The following is a 24,726-nucleotide window of genomic DNA, read 5'->3' on the forward strand; positions in this document are numbered from 1 at the left end:
AAACACACTGACACACACACCCACCTGTAGGTAGTTGGTGCTGCCTCCCAGATTCCTTGGCAGGGTTTTGGCTCCACCCACGATGGAGGTTTCCAGCATGGCAGCGAGGCTGCGAACGCTCCCAGAAGCCCCCTCTGATCTCTCCAGGCCTGCTGAGTCCTGAGATCTTCGAGCTGATCCCAGGCTGCCGCAGTCACTGGCTCGCCTCTCTCGATAGGTTGGCAGCCCTAAGAGCCCCTCCACCTGTCCCACTCCCTCTCCCTCCCCGTCACCCCCGGTGATGGAGGAACAGGACCGTTTAGGTGGCGTGGGGGGCCGACCTTTCCGACGTGGACGGAGGGTGACGGATGATTGGCTGCGGTTTACAGTGACATCATTCGGGGCAGGGCGTGCAGAGCTGCTGCGGCACACAGTGGCGTATCTTGAGTCTGATTCTGAGCCAATAAGACTGTGAGTTCTCCGCCGCTCTTCCTCCTCGCTGGGCAGGCGGAGCAGCGGCACCGACGAATCCACAGCCGCCATCTGGGTGGAGGGGCGCGGCCGAGCCCTGGGGGAGGCTTGCTGGGTGCGGGTATGTGGTGGGGTTTGTGGTGGGGTTTGTGTGGGTGTGTGGGGAGGGGTCTGGCCGTGTGTGAGACCTGGGCGAGGTTTGGCCAGTGGGCTGGGGGCACCGTCCCTCTGCTTCCTCGCCTCCTTCCGGGGCTCGGAGCCGGTGCTGCCACCCGGACTGGGTGGAGGTGTCGAGGGGCTCTGAGGAGGCTCAGAGCTACTTTCTCCTCTCTGTATCTCCTTCAGTCTCCTCACCCCCAACATCAGCTTCTTCTGATGGCCTGAGGGGAGGAAGAGGTGTGGAGGAATAGTTAGATAGAAAGAGAATAAAACATATTTGGACTTCAAAGCTAAAGGAGGGTGTTGGAGAAGAGCGTCTGTTCCTGGAAAAATGCTAATCTAACCCATCCTGCGCTTGCAGCCATTATCATTACATCTGACTTGTACCAGGCCTCAGAACATTTGAGTTTTTCTAATGGGTCTATCTGTATTTTAAAAATCTTTTGAAAGTATCCATAATGAAATACAGAGCAAATCAAGCTCAAGTCTCCCTCCGGTTATAAATGAGTATTTCTTTCTTTCTTTCTACGGTTGAATGTTTGAGCTCCAGAAGGCTGTTTTCACATTCACTGACTGGAAGAGTACAGTTTGTCTGTGCTCAATGATTTCACAGATAGTCTGGAAGCAGATCCTGGTCAAATATTCATCTTACATCTTGTTTCTAACAGTTTAACTCTGACATTGAAAAATAATCTCATATTCAAAGATCCTGGAATTTTAAATGAGGGAGAAGACTGTACGTCATTCTAAGGATATTTTTTTGCTAATTATCATGTGTGGCCTGATGTGTTCCAGTTAACCATGGTGGGGAGGAGGTCATGTGCCTCGGGCATCTGTATAGATTTCATTGTGATGTTCTGTACATGTGACATCTGGGTATTAAAGCCCCCCTCCAGTCAGTTTCTCTTCCTGTCTAATGGTCAAAGTTCTCACTCAAACAGACAGTGGGGGTGTGGTTAAATGTCATACATAATCCATTACCATGGCAACCAGACTGCCGTTCAAACAAAATCAACATCACGAGAGTGGATTAGCGATAGCATTGATATTAGCATGACTAAGCAATGGCATGAATATGAGCAGGTATAGTGACAGCTGTCACTCAGACAGAAGCAGCTGCAGAGTTTATTCTACTGAGGTCGTGGTTCCATCTCAGCTTGAGCACAAAATTAATTTATTTGTTGACAAAAATATTTGGCAACACTGTGACTCATTAGGAAATGTCATAATAATGTCAAAATACACTTGAGTGGGACTTTAAAAGCCACCAAATCCTGCACACTGGACCTTTAACTCTTGTGTGAACCGTAAAGCAACACAACAAGTGGGATTAGTATTCTTAAACTAACATCAATACAGACTACAGACTTGTTATGACTGACGTGCCGCAAATTTTTTTTACATTTATGTGAAGTGAACAAAATCAAAGTGTTATCATATCGTCTTGATTCCCAGATTAATAATGTAGCCGTGTCTTACCGAGCTTAGTGATGCCAATCTCTTGCAGATCCTCCAGGCTGATGTCCGAGATGAAGTCAATGTTTTCGTACCCGTTCTGCACCAGAACCTGGTAGTACTGACTCAGACCCAGGTGAGACAGCCAGTCTCCCAGATTCGCCTAAAGCACACACACACACAGGATACACAAGACACACATTATAATTTGACTGTATTCTGCAGCATGTGTAGGTAATTGTGTGCATGCAGCTGCCAAAACGCAACATTTCCCACTTCATCTACTCTGTGCAGTGCACGTGAGGGCCTTACGGGCTTGTGGTCAGGCAGCCAGTCCGTGGAGGGCAGCTTGCTGATCTCTGATGTTAACTTCTTTCGATGTCCAGGCTTCATGACCCCGATAGCCGTCAGGTCCTTCAACGCAAAGCACGCTTAGTCACATCATGAAATCAGCGCACCAACTGTAGGTGTTTTTTTCCTTTTAAATGTAAGCAGCTTTATGTGCACGTTTGACATTTGTACATGAGCAGCATGTGGTATGCCCTCAGGAATATTTTGCTTTGGATAATCTCTGGTGAGTGTCCCCGGCCCTGAGGGGGTTTACGTCATACCACCGGTCTGCTTCAATACACAAACACATACACAAACACACACGCACACACAAACGCCGGCACTAAAAACACACTCAAGGACAAACAGAGAGTAGCGTTTACAGCACAGACTGGAACACACGGCCATGTGTGAACACAGGTATGTAAATGAAGCCGACAGAGTATGAGGAGTGACTGGCTGAGGCTCAGGACTCACACCGGGGGGTCAGGTGACAGAGACAGGAGGGTCATGATGACATCATCCGGGTCGGTGGGGAGCTGATTTGAGAGCTGTGCTGGGGGGGCGGAGCCTTGACAGACAAGGGGCGGGGCGTGAGGGGGTCAGGGGTCATGACCTTACCTCGGGGGTCATGCGGCTAATGGTGTCTAGATCATATCCCGCGGTGAGGAAGTGGGTGGTGTAGAACTGCAGCTGAAACTCACCCAGCCACGCCACTACTGCCTGCTTCTAGAACACAGAACACAGAACACTACTGCCTGCTTCTAGAAGAGTCCGCGGGGGTTCTTCTAGAGCACGGCACACAGACCTGTTCTAGAACACAGCATAGCAGCCTGCTCTAGAACTGAAGAACAGCGTCCATGATCCCAAAGAACAGGAGAAACCCGGCTCTACAGCAAAATCTAGAACAGCACGGAACGGGAACCCTGCGCTGGGACACATTACAAAACAGCAACCCTGAGATATTTTTGCACAACGTCGACACAAATACAAAGAAAAATACCGACATAATATACCCTTAAAAAGTGTCACTGCCACGAAAAAAACGTAGTAAATCAAATGAGACTTTTCAGGAATGATAAATTGATCTCTCTGGATACACATTACTCCCCAACGACACTGCTTATAATTTATGAATGTATCTTAAAAATAGAAAAGACATACCAGAGAAGACACTGAGTAAAAAACAAAGCATCACCACTCACCCCTACTGGTAGCTATACATGCAGATTTATTTGAGAAGCTTTGTGGTCCCTGCTGCGAGACTAACCTCCGATACAATAGAGGTACAATGGAAGTTCATTCATGGTGTTCATGACCACAAAACTACGTTGATGACAGTTCTTAGTCATCCAGGTCATGGTACGTCTAATTCTCTCCTTTTAATTCTGTTCTTCAGAGTCTGCAGCTCCTCTCCAGTAAGTAAGAACTGAAGAAGCCTCTTGGATCAGAGGTGAAACGTCTCCAAGAAACTGAAACACGTCCAGCTGCCTACGGAAACAGCTTCACCAGCCTTTCATTTCGCACAGTAGCGCTAAATCCATCAGTGAATTAAAAACAAAATGAATCGCCAGGTATTCTGTCGCTTTAGTCATTTTTTAAGCAAAACTGTCAAACACTTGCTGGTTCCAGCTTCTTAAATGTCAGGATTTGCTGATTTACTTTGTCATGCATGAGAGTAAATGAAGAGTCATTGGGTTTTGGACTGTTGGTTGGACAATAGAAGTGAGGGAATTAAAATGTTAAACTGAACTGAAAATAATCAGCAGAATAATCTGCAGTGAAAATGATCATTAGTGTCAGGCCTCCTCACAGTCTGCTTTCAGTCTTAATAAAGGCAGAAACAGGTCAAACCGAATCAGAGCGAGAGCCGTGGATTATAAACTATGAGTAAAGGTTTCTGTTTCAGGGAGAAGTTTGCTTAGTGTGTGACCACAATGAAATTTCCATTTACCTCTTTTGTTGCATTGTCGAGTCAGCTGGTGATTTCAAAACTGCACGTTACAGATTATTACTATTAAGGGTAAAAGGGAAGTAATGTCTCTGTCATTCTTTAACAGTTCAAATCAGACTTTTTTTTTTTTTAAGTCAAACACATCCAAGCTGTTATTTTGTGAATGAATTTACTGTCAGAGACCGTTGGATGAGATCAACCAATGAGAACACGCTAAGAACACTACTGCTGTCGCCTGGCAACCGTTCTATAACACACACGGAGAGTTAAACCCTCAGATTCACGGAGCACGCGGCGCTGCTGGCAGGTTCTAGAGCAGAGCGGCAGCATGTGGCCACCTGGTGTCTCAGTGTGAGGTGAGGACGGGGGGGTGGGGTGGTGGAGAGGGTGTGTGGGGGGGTGGGGGGCAGAAGGCAAGACAGCGACTGACTCCTCGATGTGTCTGTCGCTCTGCCTGTCTCCATGGTGACACACTCGCATGCCCATGCGCAGGGTGTCGACTGTTCAGGTGCGACACGACCAACCCGGGCGGACGCCTCACGGAGCCCTACTGACTTTCTCTCAAGCCAGAGCACTGCTGGTTGAGGGGGAAACGGGTGCAATAGAAAGAGGAGGCCCCCAGAGTGAGCGAATGAAGCGGCCACCCAAAAACTCACTTTCCCATCATCCTCCTCTGCCTTCCGCTCAAACGACCGCTGTTCATGAACCGTGCTACTGGAGGAGCCTTGGGGTGGAGGTGAAAGGGGGAAGACAAGGGAAAGAAACAAGAAGGAGAAAGAATAAAGTACATGACTTTAAGAAACAACAGAGTTTTACTTCACTCTTATCTATTTCATTAATCACCATAATCACCAGTAAAACTTTGTTTTAAATCGTATTAATACACTCTTTGACATGACTTCTTTTATTTGATGCAGATTTCTGTATGTGTCAAACTGGTTATTTATAATATGTCTGTCCTGGCAGTGCTATTGTTTCAAAATCATTTCTTAGAACAGAGTTTGTTTGCAACTGATAATTACAAAGGAACAACTAATAATAGGGAAAATAGAAATAAGTACTGTACTCGGAGGATGGAGGATGTTTGGTGATGTCATTCAATCATGAGTCATTTCTAGTCACTTATTTAGGAAATGAAAAGTTTCTTCTAAGTCTCCTTCCTCTGAAATCTTACTGGAAGTCTGTTCTGTTCTAGTAAATTATTAAGAAATGGAACCTGGAAATGAAAATGGCACTCAGTTCCTTAATTGTTTGCTTCGAAGCCAGGAAATGGTGTTATTTATCCCGAGACAGAGCGCAGTCATTGAAAGTGTGAAGCCGTGGAAAAATCAAATCAGGTCAGGTTTATATTGTCTATGTGGTCTTTCATAATAATGTTTGGTAACAGCTTTCCTGCTTGGCCGGCTTTGTGGTGTTTTAGCACCACACTGCCCACATATCACTTAAACTGGTGGAGTGACAGCTGATTTAAATATGCTAATTTATCTGCTTCTTTCAAAGCGAGGTTAGGAAACCAACAACAACTACAAGCACAATGATCGAACTGAAGTGGAATAGCTAAGACACTAGGGGTGTGCCAAAATATCGATACTACGATATATCGCGATATTTCGTCTTGAGGTACGTTATCGATACACTGGTGCCAAATATCGATATTAAAAAATTTTAAAAAAATATATATATATTTTTTTGGCCCACCACCACCACCCCTCTTCGGAGGACAGCTTTATCTTTATTCAAACATAGGTATACAACCAAATAAAATTAAAAAATGGTTTAAGTAGCTCTGAAACCCACACATATAGATATTTAATGATAGTTGTAGTCAGTGTGTGTGTTAAGAAGAGACACTGTGCAATATACTCTTTGTTTACTTGGCTGTCATTCATGTGAAATTGATTGACAATGTTTTGTCATTCCTGTGAAATGGATTCAGTGCAGTCAATAAATTCTGAATTTCTTCAGTGACACAGATATCGTGATGTATCGTGGATGAAATTTCTTGCAATATATCGATTATCGCAGAATCGCTGTATCGTGATATTATCGTTATCGTGGGCAAAATATCGTGATAGTATCGTATCGCGAGGTACCTGGTGATACCCAGCCCTATGAGACACCATATAAACGTCTACACAATACACTGTATGTATTATCTTACATCAAACACAGTTTCTAGACACATTGTGAATGTATGAGTTTCCATAGCTCCAACTCTGTTACTGGTAACACGCGTACAGGTACTACATTAATGTCAACTCGTAAATGCCTTGGAAGGAGCTACATTAAAGGAAAAGTTCATCCAAAAATGAAATTTCAGTCATTATCGACTCACACTCAAACCAATGCGAAGTTGGGTGAAATTGCGGAGAACTGCACAGCTAAATCACATCGCATCGTCTCCTAAACAACTGAAGAAGATGCAGATTTGTTTTAAAACATAAAAACGTAACTGAAAAAACTAAATGTTCCCATACAGCTTATCTGGTGCAATCTGAGGCCTTGAACGCCCCCAAGATCCCAAAAGTATTTGAGAAGACATTACTGACACCCTGCGTCAAGCTACAATCTTCACCGCGGTTGCTAAGCTAAAAGAGTTACAGCGCATCCTGTCTGAAGTGGGTGCACAAGCTCGACCGTGCATCTAGGGTGTAAATAATATCTTTGAAAATATATTTGAGGTCTCGGTGCTTCAAGTGACCTGGATTATGCTGGATAGGCTGTATGGGACCATTTGATGGTTTTACTGGTTATCTTAAAACAAGTCCCCATCCACTTCAGTTGTTTAGGAGGAGGCTGCAGCGCCGTTTTGCTGCAAAGCTCCAGAAATGTTTTGGAGACGAAGAAACTTCTCCTGACTTCCCATCAGCCCGAGGGTGAGTTAATGACTTTTCATTTTTTAGTGAACTTTTCCTTTAAAAGTGGGCTCTTAACCAGTGTAATCATAAATAAAGTCATTCAATATATGTCGGCTACAAATGCTACAAATTGCTACAAGCGTTTAATTTTTAAGGCTGATTTCATTAAACTGAAGTATTTTGATTTTTCTGTCTCGTCATCCACGGCGGCTGATGCTACATGGGTTAATTACACTTCAGACTCTTTATTCTCACTTGAAACAAGCAGCTGAAGCGTAAAAACACACCACTTCCTGAGAACCTAAAACAATTTATCCCATGAAAGAGCAAGCTGTCACCGGCTGCATTTTAGAGCAGCTTTTATAAATAAAGCATAACTCGAATCACTATTATACAAGGACTGGGACGGGAAACGCTGCTTGTGTCTGATATGAACAGACAGGTTGACTTTAGAGGGCCAGTTTGACTAAAAGTGAGACGAAGAAAAAAGTGATTCATAAATGCAGCGATTCAAACAAGCCCCGGGGCTCTTGTTGTACCGGTGAGCACCTTGATCTTTTTCAAATTGCTTTCCCTTTACCACAGACATTACCATTTCTTTTCATCAACACAGGAGGACAACCTTTTAAAAAATCACTGCTGTGTTTGATCAATTAGCAGCAAAACAGCCTTTTAACTAAAATGAAAAGTGGCACAAACGATCACTTCAGGTAGAGCTGAAGATCTCTCACTGATGTGGTGTTTGGGTGAGTTTGTGTGCTTACTCGCTGACTGCTCGACAGACTGCGACTGCTCCAAGAGGTGCTCCTTGGCTTTTACCGACTGGGACAGCACGGTGGCCAGGAGCTAAAAGAGACACACACACACACACACACACACATACACACACACACACACACACACACACACACACACACACACACACACACACATGCGCACACACTCGTAAAAGGAAACATTTACTCAAGCATAGTCACTCAAATCCCAGAGGTGTCTTGTGACTCAGCTCAGTGAGCGCACACACAACAGGCAGATTCTGGCTTGTGAACCTCTTCCTCTCGCATTTCCTGCAGTTTACCAATACAGCACAACTTCTAGAATGAATGCCTCTTAAAATAGACGATATCCCAGCAGCACAGCATGGGAAATTCACCTAATTTGGCTAACTGCTAATTGAGGTATTTTAAGGTGACACCTAAAAACAGCAAAGAGCATAAAATGCACTGGAGACCCTTCACTATTATGACTCTAGTTGTAAAGTTTGGGTCGTTTTGGGGCCAAATGAACGAGATGTTGATAATAATTTTACCATGTGTTGATAAAAAGCCAGGAGGCCACCTGCTTAATGCACCTGATCTACTGTTGAAGACAAACAATGTTGCTGATCTCTCCAAGTTACCAGCAAAGTGTGCAGGAAACACAGTTGTGGTTAACTCAGAAGGTAGACCGGGGCTTCCTGAAAATGTTCTGCCGTTTCCCAGAAACAGCGTGCTCTTGCTTTGTAAAGATCCAGCTGCAATGTGCACATGCACACAAATAAGCAAAGGACTACTCTCACCTTGACTCCTTCGGCCTGTGCGTGCAGGCCCGGAGCGTTAAGGCCGTGTGTGTTGACTCCTGGTGTGTTTGCCGGGTGTGGACTGGGTGCAGGGGTGGTCAGAACATGTGTGTTTCCGGAACCCTGCAGGCTGCTTGATGACCGTGCACTGCCGAGGCTCCCCACACTGCCACTGCGCTCGCCACCTCCACACACAAACACACACATGCGGTGTTACATCGAGGACAAACAGTTTCACTTTGTTACCTGCAAACACACTTGTGAGTTTACCTGCCAGAGGTTTGCGCAGCACCCAGATATCCTCACTGGTGCTGCTCTGCTGTCCTAGAGTTGGAGAGCCTTGAGGACTCGGCTCAGCAGTCCTTGAACCTGAGACACACACACACACACACACGCAGACACACACTTGTTACTGCTACTATGTCTCAAGAAAGTTCTTATAAAAAAAAACGCTAGCTAGCTACACAGACCCATATGATTACATGTGTGTAAGACTATATACTGAATATATGCTGTATAGTGCATCTCTTATAAAGCATATATCGTATATAAACATATTTAACTCTTTAATGAACACCATCAAACACTCATAGTGCTTCTGCTAATAATTTTAAGATTTGTAAAACCCCACAAACCCTGAGAAAGGTTCATCATTGTGTGCTTGTCTGCACAATATCAAATATCAGAGATGCACCAATCCAATTTTTTCAGCTCCAATCGAATTTTGAAACTTTGGATATCTGCCGATACGGATACCAGTGCCAGAAAGCTTTTTATGGATTAATACTACATCCGCCAAAGAGGCTATGTTTTGACGAGTGACTCTTTGTTGGTTGGTTGGTTTGTCAGCAGGATTACACAAAATCTACTGAATGGATTTCCACAAAACTTTGACGGAGGATGGGTCTCAGCCCAGAACAGTCCCCCACTATAACTTTTGGATGCAGATCAGGATAAAGGGGCGAGTCGAGGAATTATTTTCTAACTTCCTTCTAACATCGCATTTCTCAATATTTTCGTTAATTTCTCAGGGGATAAATCATGGATTTTGATGTAAAAACTTGTAGATCCAAATAAAAAAATCCAGATCTGGCAGATTCAAATATATATAGAGAGAATATGAAGTGATAGTTGCATGAGATACTTAACCCTAGTTAGTGTGATACCTGCAGTAGATGACGGTCAGCTCTCCCCCTACGTGGACAGGGAAGCAGAGCATCATACTGCTACATGGTACCAACAGCAAGACGTATTTACTGTTAGACAGTTGTGTAATACAGCGGTGGGAAGGCACAGCTGTGCTTGTGCATCAGAATACAGAAGTTGTGTGGTTGAGGAAAGCGTACACTTAAACAGATATATATATATTTTTGGTGGCTGTAATACGCCTTGCTGTATGTCCTGTTTAAGAGTACAATGCTCTGCTTACCTGTCTCACTACACTCTGCCTCTCCACACAGGGGGAGAGCCGACCGTCACCTACTGCAGGTAATACATCGACAAGGTATAAGTACCTCATCAAAAGACCCCAACTGTCACTCTAAAGGAGACGGTTGTGTCTGAGCGGAGGTATGCGCTCTACTCAGTGGTATTCCAGCTCAATCTGCCTGTGTAGTATGCTTCACACACACAGGTCTAAGAGAACAAATTGCTACTTTAACGTTTCAAAAACTTAAACATGAACAAGTCAAGAGCACAGCGATTCATTATCAACGACTTGTAAGTAGATATCATAGATGAGTTCAGTAGAGAAGTAGAGAAAAAAAGTTGGAAAAGAGAATTTCAAAGAGTGCAAAGAGAAACTGACGATCAATCAGTCAAGATTACAAAATCTGGATCGGTGACATCAGCCCGATATCTGACAGGTGAATTATGTCTGTATCGGCACCTGATACCAATATTGGATCGGATCGGTCCCAACATTAACAAATATTGCACTGTTCAAGCCACAATGACTTTATTTTACATAAAACATCACATGATTCAAACTAACTTATAGGAGAATGTATATAAAATTGTGAATGTTGCATCTCAGCTTTATATAATAAGTACAGTATGTGGAGGTGCATAAAGATAGTGTCTTTAATTTGAATAGCTTTAAAAGTTAAAGGGTCAGTTCACCCAAATTACAAGAAAGCTATTCCTGAACAATGGAAGTGGATAGATTTCTAATTGAAACAAATGTTTTGTTACTAATTAGGATGGTTATCTGTGTGTGTCTGTATCGTTCTTCCACGTTAGGAAGAAATGAGCCTTCAGCAGAAATCAGCATGACTGGACACAACTGGTTAATTTAATTTCCTTGTCATTAGGGTGAACTGATCCTTTGATACATAATTTACATACATTTACACATACACATACTCACACACACACACACATATATAATATATATGTGGCTGCAGTGAAGTGCTGGAACAAGCATTTAGATAATATATTCTGTATGTGGTCTTACAGGGTGGAAAGGATTCTTATCTGTGATTTAAAGTGATTCTACAGTATGTACCTGTCTGACTCTGCTGCTCCTGAGAAGTGGCGAGAGGAGGAGGAGGAGGAGGAGGGGGAGGAGGAGGAGGAGGAGCAGTGGACAGAGGAGTAGACAGAGAAGGAGGAGAGATGGGAAGAGGAACGTACCCAAATGAGGAGAACCGAGGGAGGGACTGTGTGTTGGGGTGAGGGGTGGGAGGGGGAGGCAGATGCAGGGGGAGGACTTTGGTGGGGGGGTATGAGTGTCCGTTGACCGAGGCAATGGGACAGGGGTTGGGCCTGCGGAGCAGGAGGGTGTGGCACTGCTGGGAGGGGGAGTAACCTGGACACAAGCCAGGAGGAGGGAGGTGCAAAACAACAACAACAACAACACAACAACTGATCAGTCAACTTGAAACAAAACAAAACTAATCAAAGGTATAAAATAATTGATCAAAATCAAAATATGTGAAAAGAATACATCCATATATCCACAGGGAATATATCTTTACAAATTAAAATATAATATCACTTTACACGAAAAAACAAACAATATGAACAAAAAAAGCATCACAAGCAAGAGCAGGCTGGTTTATCAATTAGGGAGGGTGACAGAAGGGGCAGAAATTCAGAGGAAGGGATTAGGGTCAACAGCCAATGGGAGACAGTATTTGATTCATGGAGATGATTGACAGGTTGGGATAAACTGATGGACCGCCCGAAGAGGCCGATGAGACTGCAGCTAGCTAAATGATCAGCTATAGCTACAGAACAGCTGCTGAAGCTGAACTCACATACATGAGAAAGCACACACATCCTCCCGCCCACACGGACAGACACACACACACAACCACACACAACCACACACACACAGCTGTGATGTCGGTGGTCACCTGCCCTCTTGATTACTTCCACCATGTTGGATGGAAAGTAGCCCACGCGGTCATTTCCTGTGCGGTTGTCGTGAATACAGCCTTTCCATCGGCCGTCAGAGTGCTGCTCCAAAACCTGTCGACACACGAAGAGAAGACTATAACCTCTGTATACTGTCACAACTACAGCTGGACAGGGGCACAGCCACATAAATATACAATTAACACATCACAAAAAAAGCTTGTTATTAACAGTAATAAGTAGCATTATTAAACTTTACATGTGTTAGCTAGTAAATACCTTAGAAATGTGTAAGTATTTGTAGCCCGATAAGCTAGCCCATGCTGAAGGTCAATCAATATCATTAGCTGCAACATAACAGCTTCAGGGAGACATTCAAGTAATTCTGAGAAGGAAAAGTTCTGTCTTTTGTAGGAAAAATCGACTGTATGCCAACCACAAACTTTATGAATTCATGCAAAACAAACAAACAAATACATAAACAAATAAATAAATGTGTGCCTGTGTTGTCGTAAGCTAACCTCCTGGTGCTAACGTCATTAGCAAAATCTGTTGTTAGGCGATTTAAGGTGTATTTTGTTTATTTTTGTGAAACTGAATTCATAATTTTCCTTGTATACAATTATTAGAGTGCACTTTTTTCAAATATAGCGACCATATTCCATTTTTATCCTATTAATTCTTCAATCTAACTTACATTTTAGCAAGCTAACATCAGTTGTGTCAGTTTGGCTGCTTCAGTTAGCTCGGTCACACACTTACACCCTACTGGTTTATAGTGGTGGTCATAGTATTCAGTCCCAACTAATCTCTATGTAAAAACTAGTTTGTGTGGTGTAATCCAACGTAATTTTGTGATGTGTTAATCTCCATTTAAACACATGGGACATACTGAGCTACGAGGCTTAAAGAGCTAACGCTAGTGCACTTGGTATAAGTGACAGTTATACAAAAGCTTTTACTGGTGTTTAAAATAGCATCCAAATGTTGACATACATCTATAAAGATTATATTTATTCATTGCATAATTTCTTCATTGGCTGATGACGGCTTGCAGCACGTTGAGAACAGGCAGAGAAATGTTCTGACGATTATTAGACCTACGCACCGTGATAATGTCTCCAGCTTTGATGTTGAGGCTTGTCAGGTCATAGTTGTTGCAGTAATCCTTCAGGGCACGCACCTGCATCGCAGCCGAAGCATCTACAAGACAAGAGTTTAGTACCAGTGAGCAGCAGAGCTGAGCGGAGTCAAGTAGACAATGACAGAGCAGAGACTTTAATAGAACAGAACAATGCAGAGGAAGGCCGGTGTTTGCCTCTCTGGTGCCATTTTTATCCATTATGTCCTGTATTTTACATCCATTCTATCCATAATTTATCAACAGGTATCTTTTCAAATTCAGGGTTTCATTCATGATTATGATATTTTCTAGGGTGATGACAGCGGACTTGTAAAACTCGATTTGCAAATCTCAACAGCGGCCTCACATTTGATTTCAGTCCAGCCCTTAGCCTTTTTATTACTAGATATCAGATTGTGACTTCATAAAGTGCTGGTGTGTGTTTGTCCTCATGAGCTCACCTCGCAGCAGTTGTTTGATCTCTCGGCTGGCCTGCGTGGTGGTGAACTGGTTTACGATGTCCAGGGCAGTTTGACTCAGAGTGTTTCTCACTCCTGCACTGATGCCACTCTGCAAGCAGGCGGAAAGTAAAAAATGATCAAAGCTGCAAAGTGAAATCGTGTCACACGGAGTTCACCATCGGGATCTAACGTGTACATGCTCAGAGCTAACATTTGCTTTGTGTCCTGCCTCAGCAACGACATCACAATCCATCTGAAGGTGACAAAAGGATTAAAGAACAAACCGGAGCTCGTTTGGATATTGCACGACAGGTAGGATGCTGGCCAGTCTGCCACACTTTTTATGTAACAAGCAAACATATCCCACAGGCTTCATCACACAGCTCGGCGGGACGATTGCCAAGTGCTGAGGTGTAAACTTGCTCAGCCGAGGAGAGGCAGGCAGCTTTAACAACAGTTGCCTTTGTAAACACATTAGAGAGACAGACAGACGGACAGACGGTAAAAGAGACAGGCGGGTAGACTTACATCCAGCAGCAGACGTACTACCTCTGTCTTCCCACAGAGGGCTGCCTGATGCAGCGCGGTGCCAGACTCCGATTGTCTGTTGATATCTATACCAGCCTGAATCAGCAACCTGCAGCACAAATTAATAACATCAACCTTTATCTGTCGAGCATCTTTCAGAATATAATCTCAACAAAGTGCTTAAACAGAATCAAAAATGAAAAACTGAAGCAAAGCGAGGAACAAAATCTTTACAAAACACACTGCAGAATCAAAACCATCTTCATAAATGCAAGATTAAGTAGATGAGTAGTTTTTAAAAGACTCAGTGGACAAAAGAATAACAACATTACATTAAATGAGTAAGAGGCAGAGTGGCAGACTGAAAGGACTGAAGGGTTTTCGTACCGTATGACATCGATGTGTCCGTTCTTGGCAGCCAGATGCAGAGGTGACACTCCATTGGGGTCGGAGGGTTTTGGTTCCAGCATGGCTGCACACATGTTACTGCTGAGCAGGAGCTGAACCACCTAAAACAGACGGACACACCGCACTTTCATCATTATTATTGCTATTATTATCATTGTTATTAATAGGTCCCAAAGGCTGCAGTGAACTGAGAAGAAACGCTTGTTTATGAGCTGCTTCCACTGTGAAATCTCCTGCAAAATTGGATTTAAAACTGATAAATCTGATTTCTCTGTCTTTGCCACAGAAGCTGCGTGCCCTCTCTTCTTGCTGCAGTCTATTCAACTCCTTTCTTTTCAGAAGCAGGACCAGATTGTGCCAACTGTGTGTAACTGTGTTAAAACAATGCGCTTTTTTCATCTTTTTCCCCTCTTTGATTATAAGTTTTCACAAGGAAAAAGAAACATTACGTGTACATAAAGTACAGGAAGTCAAACAGGAAGTCAAACAATGCTCCTTTTAAAGCGTATATTTAGGATGGCGATGTGAAGTTCTCCCTGCGTTAACAGCCTGGGCTCAAACTTTTTAATGAAATAAGAGTGTCAGTGTGCTGAGACAACTAATGGAAGGGCTAATTAGTCTACTAACAAAACGATGGAAGGAACGAGGTTGTCAAAGCTCCAAAGGCAGCCACGTCTGCCTGAGGGTGTACTGGGGATGCTCCTAATGACCAACTCTCCTGATGTTTAAATGGCAGTTTTAGACGAGTCGACTAGTGTCCCAATATGTTTTTTAAATGTGTAAATTGATAAAATAATAATTAAGTGTAATGAATAGTACTTCTGGTGCCGACTAGTCAGAAAACGTGCAATAAAATGAAGAAATTAAGTGAAATTCACGTTATTTTTTAGGTGTTTTGGTTTTACATCACTCACATCTCAGTGGTCGACTTGTTTTGTTTTCTGTGTCCACACCTATTTTATGGTTTAAGAGAATTGCTCTATTCCCATTGTGTTTCTGGAGTTGCTTATGTTTTCTCTCTTGGCAGCGTTATTATGTGTAAATACCGTGTTGTCAAACTGATGAAGACGTTTTCTGCCGCAGTGCTTTGAGCTCTCCTGGACGCTATTATTTATGATTGTCTTGTTTCTGGTTTTGCATTGTATTAAAATGTTATTTTGTCCTGTTTAAATGTAAAATATTAAATGTTTATTTGAATCATTTCCTGTATATTAATACAATAGAATACAATGAATACATATTTATGGACTGTACTCACTCCAACACGCCCAAATTCGCAGGCGAGGTCCAGTGGTGTTTTCCCAGCTGAGTCTGAGATACACGGGTTGGACTGGTGCTGTAGCAACATCTCCGACTGTAACACACACACACACACAACACCACACACACACACACACACACAGACACACACACACACACACACACACACACACACACACACGTGCACAAATCTTACTGGTGCTTAAGAATTTCCGAGCTTGTAACAACCACAAATCCTGCATGCAGCTCCATCGGGCACAAATCACACCCACAAAAACACACACAACACACACACACACACACACACACACACGGCTGCGATAAACACTAAAACACACACGCAAACACAGTTACCCCGTCGTAGTGTCCATGCTGAGACGATAGGTGGAGAGGGATCTGTCCTTCATCTGACTGTCCATTGACGGATGAGCCTGCCTTCAGCAGCATTTTCATTGGCTCAGTCTTCCCCTGCCATGCAGCGTAATGCAGAGGACGCATCCCTACACAAAACACACACAAACACACACACACATACACACACACGCATACAAAGACACACAGCCAGAGATGACAGCAACATAAAACAGAGATCCCACAAGCACATGCACACAGAAACACACCAGAGAAATGAGAGCATAAGGACACATGAATGCATGCAAATACACACGCGCTATTACTGTTATTTCTTGTAGACAGGCCAGTTAAATACCAGGGCTGCGCAATTAATCAAAATATAATCAAATGAATAAACTGCAATATGGCCAAGTGAAACATCCCAATCGCAAACAGTTGCAAAGGTTGAATGTGCGACAAAACAGCATTGATACAGATCCCAACAAAAGTCACGTCATCATGATTTTAGTAGCTCATGTACGTAAAAATGGAAATTATTATGCAAAAATGATCCTTCCCAGCTTCTGTTACATCACTGCGAATCATAATATCTGACTTTATAATGGCAAAATTAATTTTGTCTTTACTATATCTTGCAGCTCCTCCAGCATAAACACTACAATCATTTATTAAACTCAATTATTCCATTCTGCTATTTCAGTGTTGCCAGTAAAATTGAAAAAAACAAAACAAAAAAAACAAGTAGAGAGCTGAACAAATTAGTCGACTGAATGAATATTAATCAGCGTCTTTTTTCTAATTTTCAAGTAAAAATCCACTGTGTGACATTTATATTATTATTAGTAAACTTAGTATTTGAAAAGGGAAAAAACAAGATATTTTTGTAACAAGGGCCCTGGGAAGTCGTCATGGATATTAAGCTTTTTCCTTGGCATTGCCTTAAAATAACATCACAATACACATTTCTGTATTTTGAAATCTCTTAATAAACATTTCATAAATGCTCCGACAGGAAGACAAAATCAAATATCGCACTATTTTTGCAGCAAATATGTCGATATTACACCAATATCGAAGGGATGACCATCGTTACTTTTATGAAATATTAACACAATGAGATTTTATCAACAACATGCTGACTAAGTTGTTTAAAGCAAAGACAAAGCCTTTAAAACCAGGAAAGGACAACACAAAATCCAAACTCTTAGACGATCAATAGTCTCATATCACGTTAATTGTATGTTATTGATATATTGGTATTTTCTGACCATATATAGACCTATTGATGGATGGATTCATCAAGAAAACGATCAGTAGATTAATCAATAATGACAACAATCATCAGTTTTAGCACTTTTTTTTGCAAACAGCAACAGATTTATCCACCGACTATCTCTATCCCTCCTGGAGATGCAGTTTCATTGTGGCTGACATTCTTGTGACCTTTTTGACCGCTGAAGAATTGTCTGTGCGAGCGTCGTACCCAGGGGAAGTTGCTGACAAACTGCTCTCAGACAAAGGGCAGGACAAAAAATCCCTTATCTGAACACGACCTCAAAGATCTTTGCAGGAAACTGGACGTTGCAGCCAACTCCTGGAGCCATGCAGGGAATGTAAGATGATGCAAAGTTCACCTGAGCTCAGCACAAAAAGCTACTGTTGAGTCACTACCAGTGCCTCTAACCAGGAGACATTAAACAGCAATTTGGAGCAGTGGCTGCAAGAAGCAGTGAGCACGTTTCTCATGGCACAAACCCAAGACCCCAAGTCCTGATACCAGCGATGAGCCACATTGTCAGGCTGAATAAAGAGGCCCTCTAGGCCTGGTTGGCATGAAGGAGTCCTGACTCAGAAGAGAGGTGCTGGCAGGATAAAGAGACGCAGCGGCTGTAGTAGTTACAGAAGCTGGAGCCTGAGTGTACGAGGAGATGTGATGGAAAATGACTTTCAGGCAGCCTCAAAAAGCCTCTAGAAAGTGTTTTGATGATTGGCAAAGAGAAGGGAAGACTTCACCCAGACTGTGCAGGGAAAGAGAGACACTGAAGCTGTTTGAAGATGACAGGAGATCTCAGTCTCTCACGACGTAACAGACACTGCCTCAATACAGGAGGTACTTTTGGAGGATTGCTGAAGGAATTTGAGCCTATTTCCATTAACAAGGGAAGCAGGAAGCACCGCATGGTGCTGATGGCTGATCAAACTGGTGAAAGTACAGAAAAGAAAATCAAGGACGTCTTGTTGGATATTAAGCGGCGAAGACAACCAGGGAAAACACCAAGGCACGCGGTCTGTTTCCTTTCTAATGAATAGTTCTTCCTGAAATTCTGAAAGCTGATTTGTTGATATGTTGTGACTCATTGTGGGAAATTGTGAGATTTAAGGAGAGGGCTGTATTTGGCTAGCCGTGGTGCACCAGCAGATTAAGGAAGAGCACCGATAACAACAATAAAGGTCCAGAATGTTGACCATCATGACCACCAGATTTCTAACTCTGGAAATACCCTCAGCTTTGTTGCCAGGAGAGTTCTGGCAGAACTGCTGAACACAAATGTTTTCCTCCTTTTCTGTTAATTTTTTTTTGGACAGGATATCAATCCCACAAGCCCAGGCATGCAGGATGTCCAGGTCAGTGGTCTCAAGCTGGCATCTTGCACAACAACATTGCGACTAGGTTCAACTGTGAATCAGAACCTTGATGTCAGAAGAGACGGCTTCTCTTGTCCCGTCCGAGTGAAGGATGAATCATGAATGCAGGGTAAGTAAGTTCTTTCACCAGGGGTCTCCCAATCAAAATGAGTCATGCGGGGTCATGGGGTGTCGTTGTCTTTATTGTTTACTGCCAATGAGAATCTTTCTGACGTGACGAGTCATGATTCATGTTTAGTCACATTCTCTGACTTCCTTCTTCACTTTCTGACTCTCAGCCAAACGGAACACAACATGACTATAAACAAGATCTAGGTTTGAACTTCGTTGGGAAACGCTTCGGATTATGTGAGACTCACAACAAACTACAACAAAGGTCTCATCGAGCAGAAATGTTGCATATTATCTCTTAAACCTGCCACAACACATCTGGATTGCCAAGCTGTGACACGCTGATATGTTTCAGCTGAAACAATCACATCAGAGTTTTGACAGCTTTACTTTTAGGTGATTGGTTTCTTCGATTTTAGTGGAAGTTTACACGTCCTGCAGACATGGAGCAACATATTCAATCATTTGGAGTCTTTTTTTTTGCCCACATGGTGAATTTAAGTCCGATTCTAGTTCCATTTTGGCCTCCACCACCTCCTGAGACAAACATCTGTCTCTTTAGCTGCTAAATGCTCCGCCAGCTAGCATGTTCACTAGCTGGTCACCATCTTTGTCCGTCTGATACCAATCAGCACAGAGGTAGTTTTCCTACCACCTCCATGGGGTGAAATCAGGTGTTGGGCCGCCCGCCAGTTGTGAACCTCTATTCTCATGACACGCTGAGCACGACTGACTGGGAGTGTGGAGACGGTAGGCCTCCGTCCTGGAGGGATTACATCTCCCATCTGCCCGGAGATTTCTTCTCCTTCCTTCTGGAATCTGAGAGCACGAGACGGAGATTTTTGCAGCTCGTCCTCTTCCACTTGGCTCTCCGTCCCGCAGACACGAAGCACTCCTCCTCCTCCACCTCCTCCTCTATTGTCTATTGTTTGCTGTGCACACAAATCTGTCACCTCTCATAAACACTGCATACTACGTTTTTATTGCATTGCCAACAATCGCTGCCTTTTCTTACATAAGACGGTGTTATTGGTCACGCAGAGAAAGGCAGAAATATTTGCTTTCCTGTTTTGTTTTTTTTTTGGTTTGGGATTGTTTTGTTTTCGTGCCAAACGCTTGTGTTTTGCGACAACACGGTGAGTTTTAAGGACACTTGTACCCTGTGAACATCTGCGTGTGTTTTTACCTTTATGGTCTTTAATATCCACTGCTGCCTGGGCCTCCAACAGCAGAGAGATCAGCTCCTTGTTACCACTCAGAGCAGCATGGTGCAGCGGCGCCAACCTTCACACAGACACAGATTATGTATAAAAATACACATATTCATCGACGTAGTGTAAAACCAGAGCATAACTTTGCAGAAATAATCTTCAGCGTAGAGCAGCTCCGCCCCTCTGCTCTGTGTGAGAGACAGGAGGGGGCAAATGACCTACTTCCATTAATAAGCAATCTCTCTACCCCGGAGCCCAGCGTACACACAGCGCCTCTGTGTGTGTGTGTCTAATGGATCCCTGGCGAATACGAGGGCCGGGCCCTGGAGTCAAATCAACAAATCATCTGTCATTACGCAAGGAGCTGAGTCCAATTATCTGATTCCAATCAGCATAATAAAAAAGATCTTTGTTATCTGATGGAGCCAAATGGAACACAATCGCAAACCAAGCATGTGCACACATAAAAAGCTTAACCAATCATCGAGTCTAAATATAACCCAAATCCATAGTCGCACATTCAGAGTTGATGGGGGAACATTTCCGAGCAAATTAAGAGCTGCGAAATGCTGGCTTTCCTTTAAGGTAATTACAGTCTTTAGATCCGAGCACTTTCAGCTGGCTCCGTGTCTCAAACATTTAAGATGATCCTTTTTGATAGTAAATTGATCGTCTTTTTGCCTGCTCATACTAGATGGAAGATCAGAACGGGTGTCTGACACAGAATTAAAGTCTCAGAGGCTTGTCGGGGATGTCACGGGGTCTGTGGGTACACTCACGTAGGCGTCTGAGCAATTGGAGCAAATTAATCCCCAATTATTCAATTAGGGGCATTCTGGTTCCTCACTTTTTGTCTTTTTTGAAAAAGTAACTTTCAGGTAATCAGGTTTAAGCAGCTAATGCCAACGATCACTTTACTGTTTCTAAACCACACTTTTGCAGATCAAACTTTGAGTCGGTTCAATCAAACCAATAACATTAATGCTTTGGGTCTCGTGCAAAGTCTGTCAATGATGATGATGAGACAATAGAACTTAGTATAGGATGGGATGGCATATTGAACCTACGTGGCTCCAGTCAAACTTTAAGATAGCTAAAAGTATGATTGTGCCGTCACCAAAATTAGGGTTGTTCCAACACAGATACCAGTGTCTGTAATGCCTCTGTGCACACAAGTTTATGCATAGATTTCAAAACCACATATATCATCATAAGAACAAGGGACCTGCCGTCCTGTACACAACTGTGCGTACCGTACAGGGTTGGTAGCACACAGCTGTTAAAAAATCAGAATGGTGTTCTCAATATCGACTGGTATCGGGGAGGAGAGCTGAGTTTATCTTCAGCATTAGACAGTTCAGTCAGCTGACATCTACTGTTTACCCACATCTCATTTCGCCGATGCATCCTCTTGACCGTGTCCAATTACTGTTCATATCTCAGGCTAATCTGCCGCCCTGCTCTCCACCTCGCCCCACACAGGAGCAGGCGAGGACGATGCAAAGAGAATAACCTGCTACCTTCTACAGTTTTAGGCTGCGGAACGTCTTCACAAATATAATTTCAAGTATGAAATAGGCATCATCCTGATAACACTGCCTGTCCCCCGCCCGATCCACCTAACTATACACTGTTTTCATGCTTTCTTGGCTTCATAACACCCTCGGTCTAACTTATCTAGACCAGCGTGGGTGGTTTCTTAATCCCAAGAGGCTAGGTGGTGTCAAAATGCAGGAAATGTGTTTTGAGTCAAAGGTTTTTGCGAGGGGAGGAACCCCTCACATGTCTGTGTTCAGTGTTTGTTCCATATCTTAAAACCTGAGACACACGTGTACACTTGGGGGTGAAAAGTTACCTGTAAACCCGCCAGAGGTAAGAAGAAAACAACATTTTCAGGAGGTGTTGAGCTACTGTTTAAGTTGACATGATGCACTCATACGGTCCAGCAGTCACACGTCTGGCCCCCTGGTCGACGTAAGTCTAATATTTACCCTCTTTTATGTGTTTACTACCAACTCCAAAGGGAAATATCTGTCTCTTCAGCTCCTAAATGCGTCACTATGTTCACCAGCTAGTTTGTGTTTCTGCTATTTTGGCGGCGAGCAGGAAGTGTACGGTGGATTTTCGGGGCTTTTTAATTGAAAACAGCTGCCTGCTGTGGCTGAAAATGACACTTTGAGAACGGCTGGAATGAACCAAAATAGAGTGTTGGACTGGAAAAATAACCAATGAGCTTCAACTCACTATTCAGCTCTGTATTTGCATGATAATTATCGGTAGACTCAACACCAGTGATCCTCCTCACATTGTTATTTTATCATAAAAATACTCACAAGCTGCTTTAGATATTTCAGATGTAGTGCACTTTGTAATCCCTCGGCGGGTATTGACTCCCAACCCCTGCCCTAAATACCATGTTTCCCCAAGGGGTATTTATATTTTGCAGAACTGGAAAAAAAACATTTTGAAATCTAACAAAAAAAAATCTGAACTGGAACACGACTCGGGGATTTAACTCTGTAACTACAATCTGTTGTGTTCATGTCCAGACGAGAGAAAGAAGGAAGGAGAGGAGGAAAAGACTGGCAAGGAGAAAAACAGAAGATGTAAGGAAAAAAAGATGCTGGCAATGTGGAACAATGACGACGGCCCCTCACCCATCTGCATCCTGGATGTTGACGTTCACCCGCTTCGCAGCTCCGAGCAGCTCTGAAACACACAGAGAAGAGAGACTCAGAGAAGGAGAGGGCAAAGAAAAAGAAGAATAACAAACTCATTACAGAAGCAGTCTAAACTTCAGAGTCCACTGATTAATTTATTCTCCCCTTGTGCATATTCTCATGTTTCATTCCCTGCAGGTAGAGGTGACAGCGACACTTTTCTATACCTGAGAGCGCTTCGAAACAGGAAACTGTTTCAAAAACAGCAAAAACAACAGAGGGTCAAGGTGAAGTGACAAGGTAACGAAGACAAACAAAACTCCACTGTCGCGTTTTAACTGTATGAATTTGAGGTATATCCACATGCAGAACTATAGTCTGCAACTTGTGTGTTTCTCAATTGATGATAATTGTAATATATGCTTATTTTACTCCAGTGTTTTTCGTGGGCCGGGACGATTATTTTCCTTATCAATTAATCTGCTGACTATTTCACAAAATGTCCAAGAATAGGCTCAACAAGAAATCCCAGAGCCCAAAGTGTTGTCTATAACATGCTTCTCGCGTCAGACTCCACGTTTACGACCATAAATTACAAAGAAAAGCAGCAACTCTTTAATTTCATGAAGCCGGAAACAGCAAATGTTTGACATCAAATGACTAAAACGATTAAGAGATTATGAGAATGTCTGTATTAATTATCTTTCAGAGGACTGATCATTGCAGCTTTAGTGTTTCGAACAACAACATCGCTTCTATAAAAGGATTTCTTTCAACATCCAAAACATGAATATCTTGATTTAGTTGTTTACTGTCACTTTTATCCTTTTATGCAAAGAAAAGGCAATTAACCTGAGAATGACAGTGTTGCAGCATTCTCCTGAACAACTGAAGTAGATGAGAACTTGTTTAAAAACTTTAAAAAAATGTCCTCCCACGTAATCCAAGTCTCCAGAGACCCTGAGATCCCTAAATTGATTTGAAAAGACGTTATTTATGCCCTTTTTTCACGCCCAAGTCTTTGCTAGAGCTGCTGAGCTAAAAGCATTAACGCTCAGTCCTTCTGGTGAGGGTGCACAAGCTCGACCGTGCCTCAAGGGTGTACATAACGTCTTTCCAAATCAATTTGGGATCTCCGGGCTTCTGGAGACCTGGATTACGCCAGACAAGCTGTACGGAGACATTTCATGAGCTTCTTATGGTTGTTTTTTTTGTTTTTTTATGTTTTGAAATAAGTCCCCATCTACTTCAGTTGTTCAGGAGAATGCTGCAACACTGTTCACAGCTCCAGAAATGTTTTGAAACTTCACCTGACTTCCCGTCTGCAGATAATAACAGAATTTTCATGTCTGTTCCATGTTTGGGTGAACTGCTCCTTTATCGCTGCCAGTTTGTGTCCATGTGGATCTCAGATACATGTAATCAGACACATGAACAATATCTTTGTCGCTGTGCAGCGATACAAAAAAAATGCAATCAACTTTTTGTAAAATATGCTTATTTGCATTCATTCAAGCGGAGTATGTTTGCAGTGTGTTCGGGTGTATAGATGCGCCTGTGCTTCTGATTACGTGGCTGTTCACGTGTGCGTCTGTTGGTCTCGATCTTTGACGGGATCATCAGAAAAAGACGAAGACACCAGCCAGCAGGAAGGAGCTCTCACTCGCACACAAACAGCACACACACTCCGAAAAAAGGACACAGAAACAGCGGCTTGTTTGTCTCTCTGCCTTCACTTTTTTTTTTTTTTTTTTTTTTTGGTCAAACCCTCATAATCCCACAGGCCGTAATCTGTAGCTGCTCCGTAATCTGGGGAAAAGCTTCTCCCTCTCTCTGCAGC

At 43.0% G+C, this 24,726-nt stretch overlaps 1 protein-coding gene across 5 annotated transcripts in view; it reads right to left on the minus strand.

Annotated features, from left to right (window-relative positions):
• LOC115585130 (caskin-1-like) overlaps positions 1 to 24,726 on the minus strand; it is a 41,200-nt gene that overhangs the window by 7,974 nt on the left and 8,500 nt on the right. For 2 of the 5 annotated variants that reach the window (XM_030423279.1, XM_030423263.1), the window contains exons 2-19: positions 22,884 to 22,935; positions 20,202 to 20,299; positions 16,259 to 16,404; positions 15,903 to 15,998; positions 14,624 to 14,745; positions 14,237 to 14,345; positions 13,709 to 13,817; positions 13,233 to 13,327; positions 12,124 to 12,238; positions 11,271 to 11,573; positions 9,035 to 9,133; positions 8,765 to 8,949; positions 7,971 to 8,052; positions 5,005 to 5,072; positions 3,016 to 3,123; positions 2,377 to 2,478; positions 2,089 to 2,227; positions 25 to 830 (exon numbers count right to left, since the gene is read on the minus strand). In XM_030423279.1, coding sequence (XP_030279139.1) covers positions 25 to 830; positions 2,089 to 2,227; positions 2,377 to 2,478; positions 3,016 to 3,123; positions 5,005 to 5,072; positions 7,971 to 8,052; positions 8,765 to 8,949; positions 9,035 to 9,133; positions 11,271 to 11,573; positions 12,124 to 12,238; positions 13,233 to 13,327; positions 13,709 to 13,817; positions 14,237 to 14,345; positions 14,624 to 14,745; positions 15,903 to 15,998; positions 16,259 to 16,404; positions 20,202 to 20,299; positions 22,884 to 22,935 — 2,834 coding nt within the window. The remainder of the gene's footprint in view (positions 1 to 24; positions 831 to 2,088; positions 2,228 to 2,376; positions 2,479 to 3,015; positions 3,124 to 5,004; positions 5,073 to 7,970; positions 8,053 to 8,764; positions 8,950 to 9,034; positions 9,134 to 11,270; positions 11,574 to 12,123; positions 12,239 to 13,232; positions 13,328 to 13,708; positions 13,818 to 14,236; positions 14,346 to 14,623; positions 14,746 to 15,902; positions 15,999 to 16,258; positions 16,405 to 20,201; positions 20,300 to 22,883; positions 22,936 to 24,726) is intronic. The other 3 variants (XM_030423272.1, XM_030423290.1, XM_030423299.1) reach the window with 3 other exon arrangements.

Source organism: Sparus aurata, chromosome 1, assembly GCF_900880675.1.
Source record: "Sparus aurata chromosome 1, fSpaAur1.1, whole genome shotgun sequence".
Classification (NCBI taxonomy): Eukaryota; Metazoa; Chordata; class Actinopteri; order Spariformes; family Sparidae; genus Sparus; species Sparus aurata.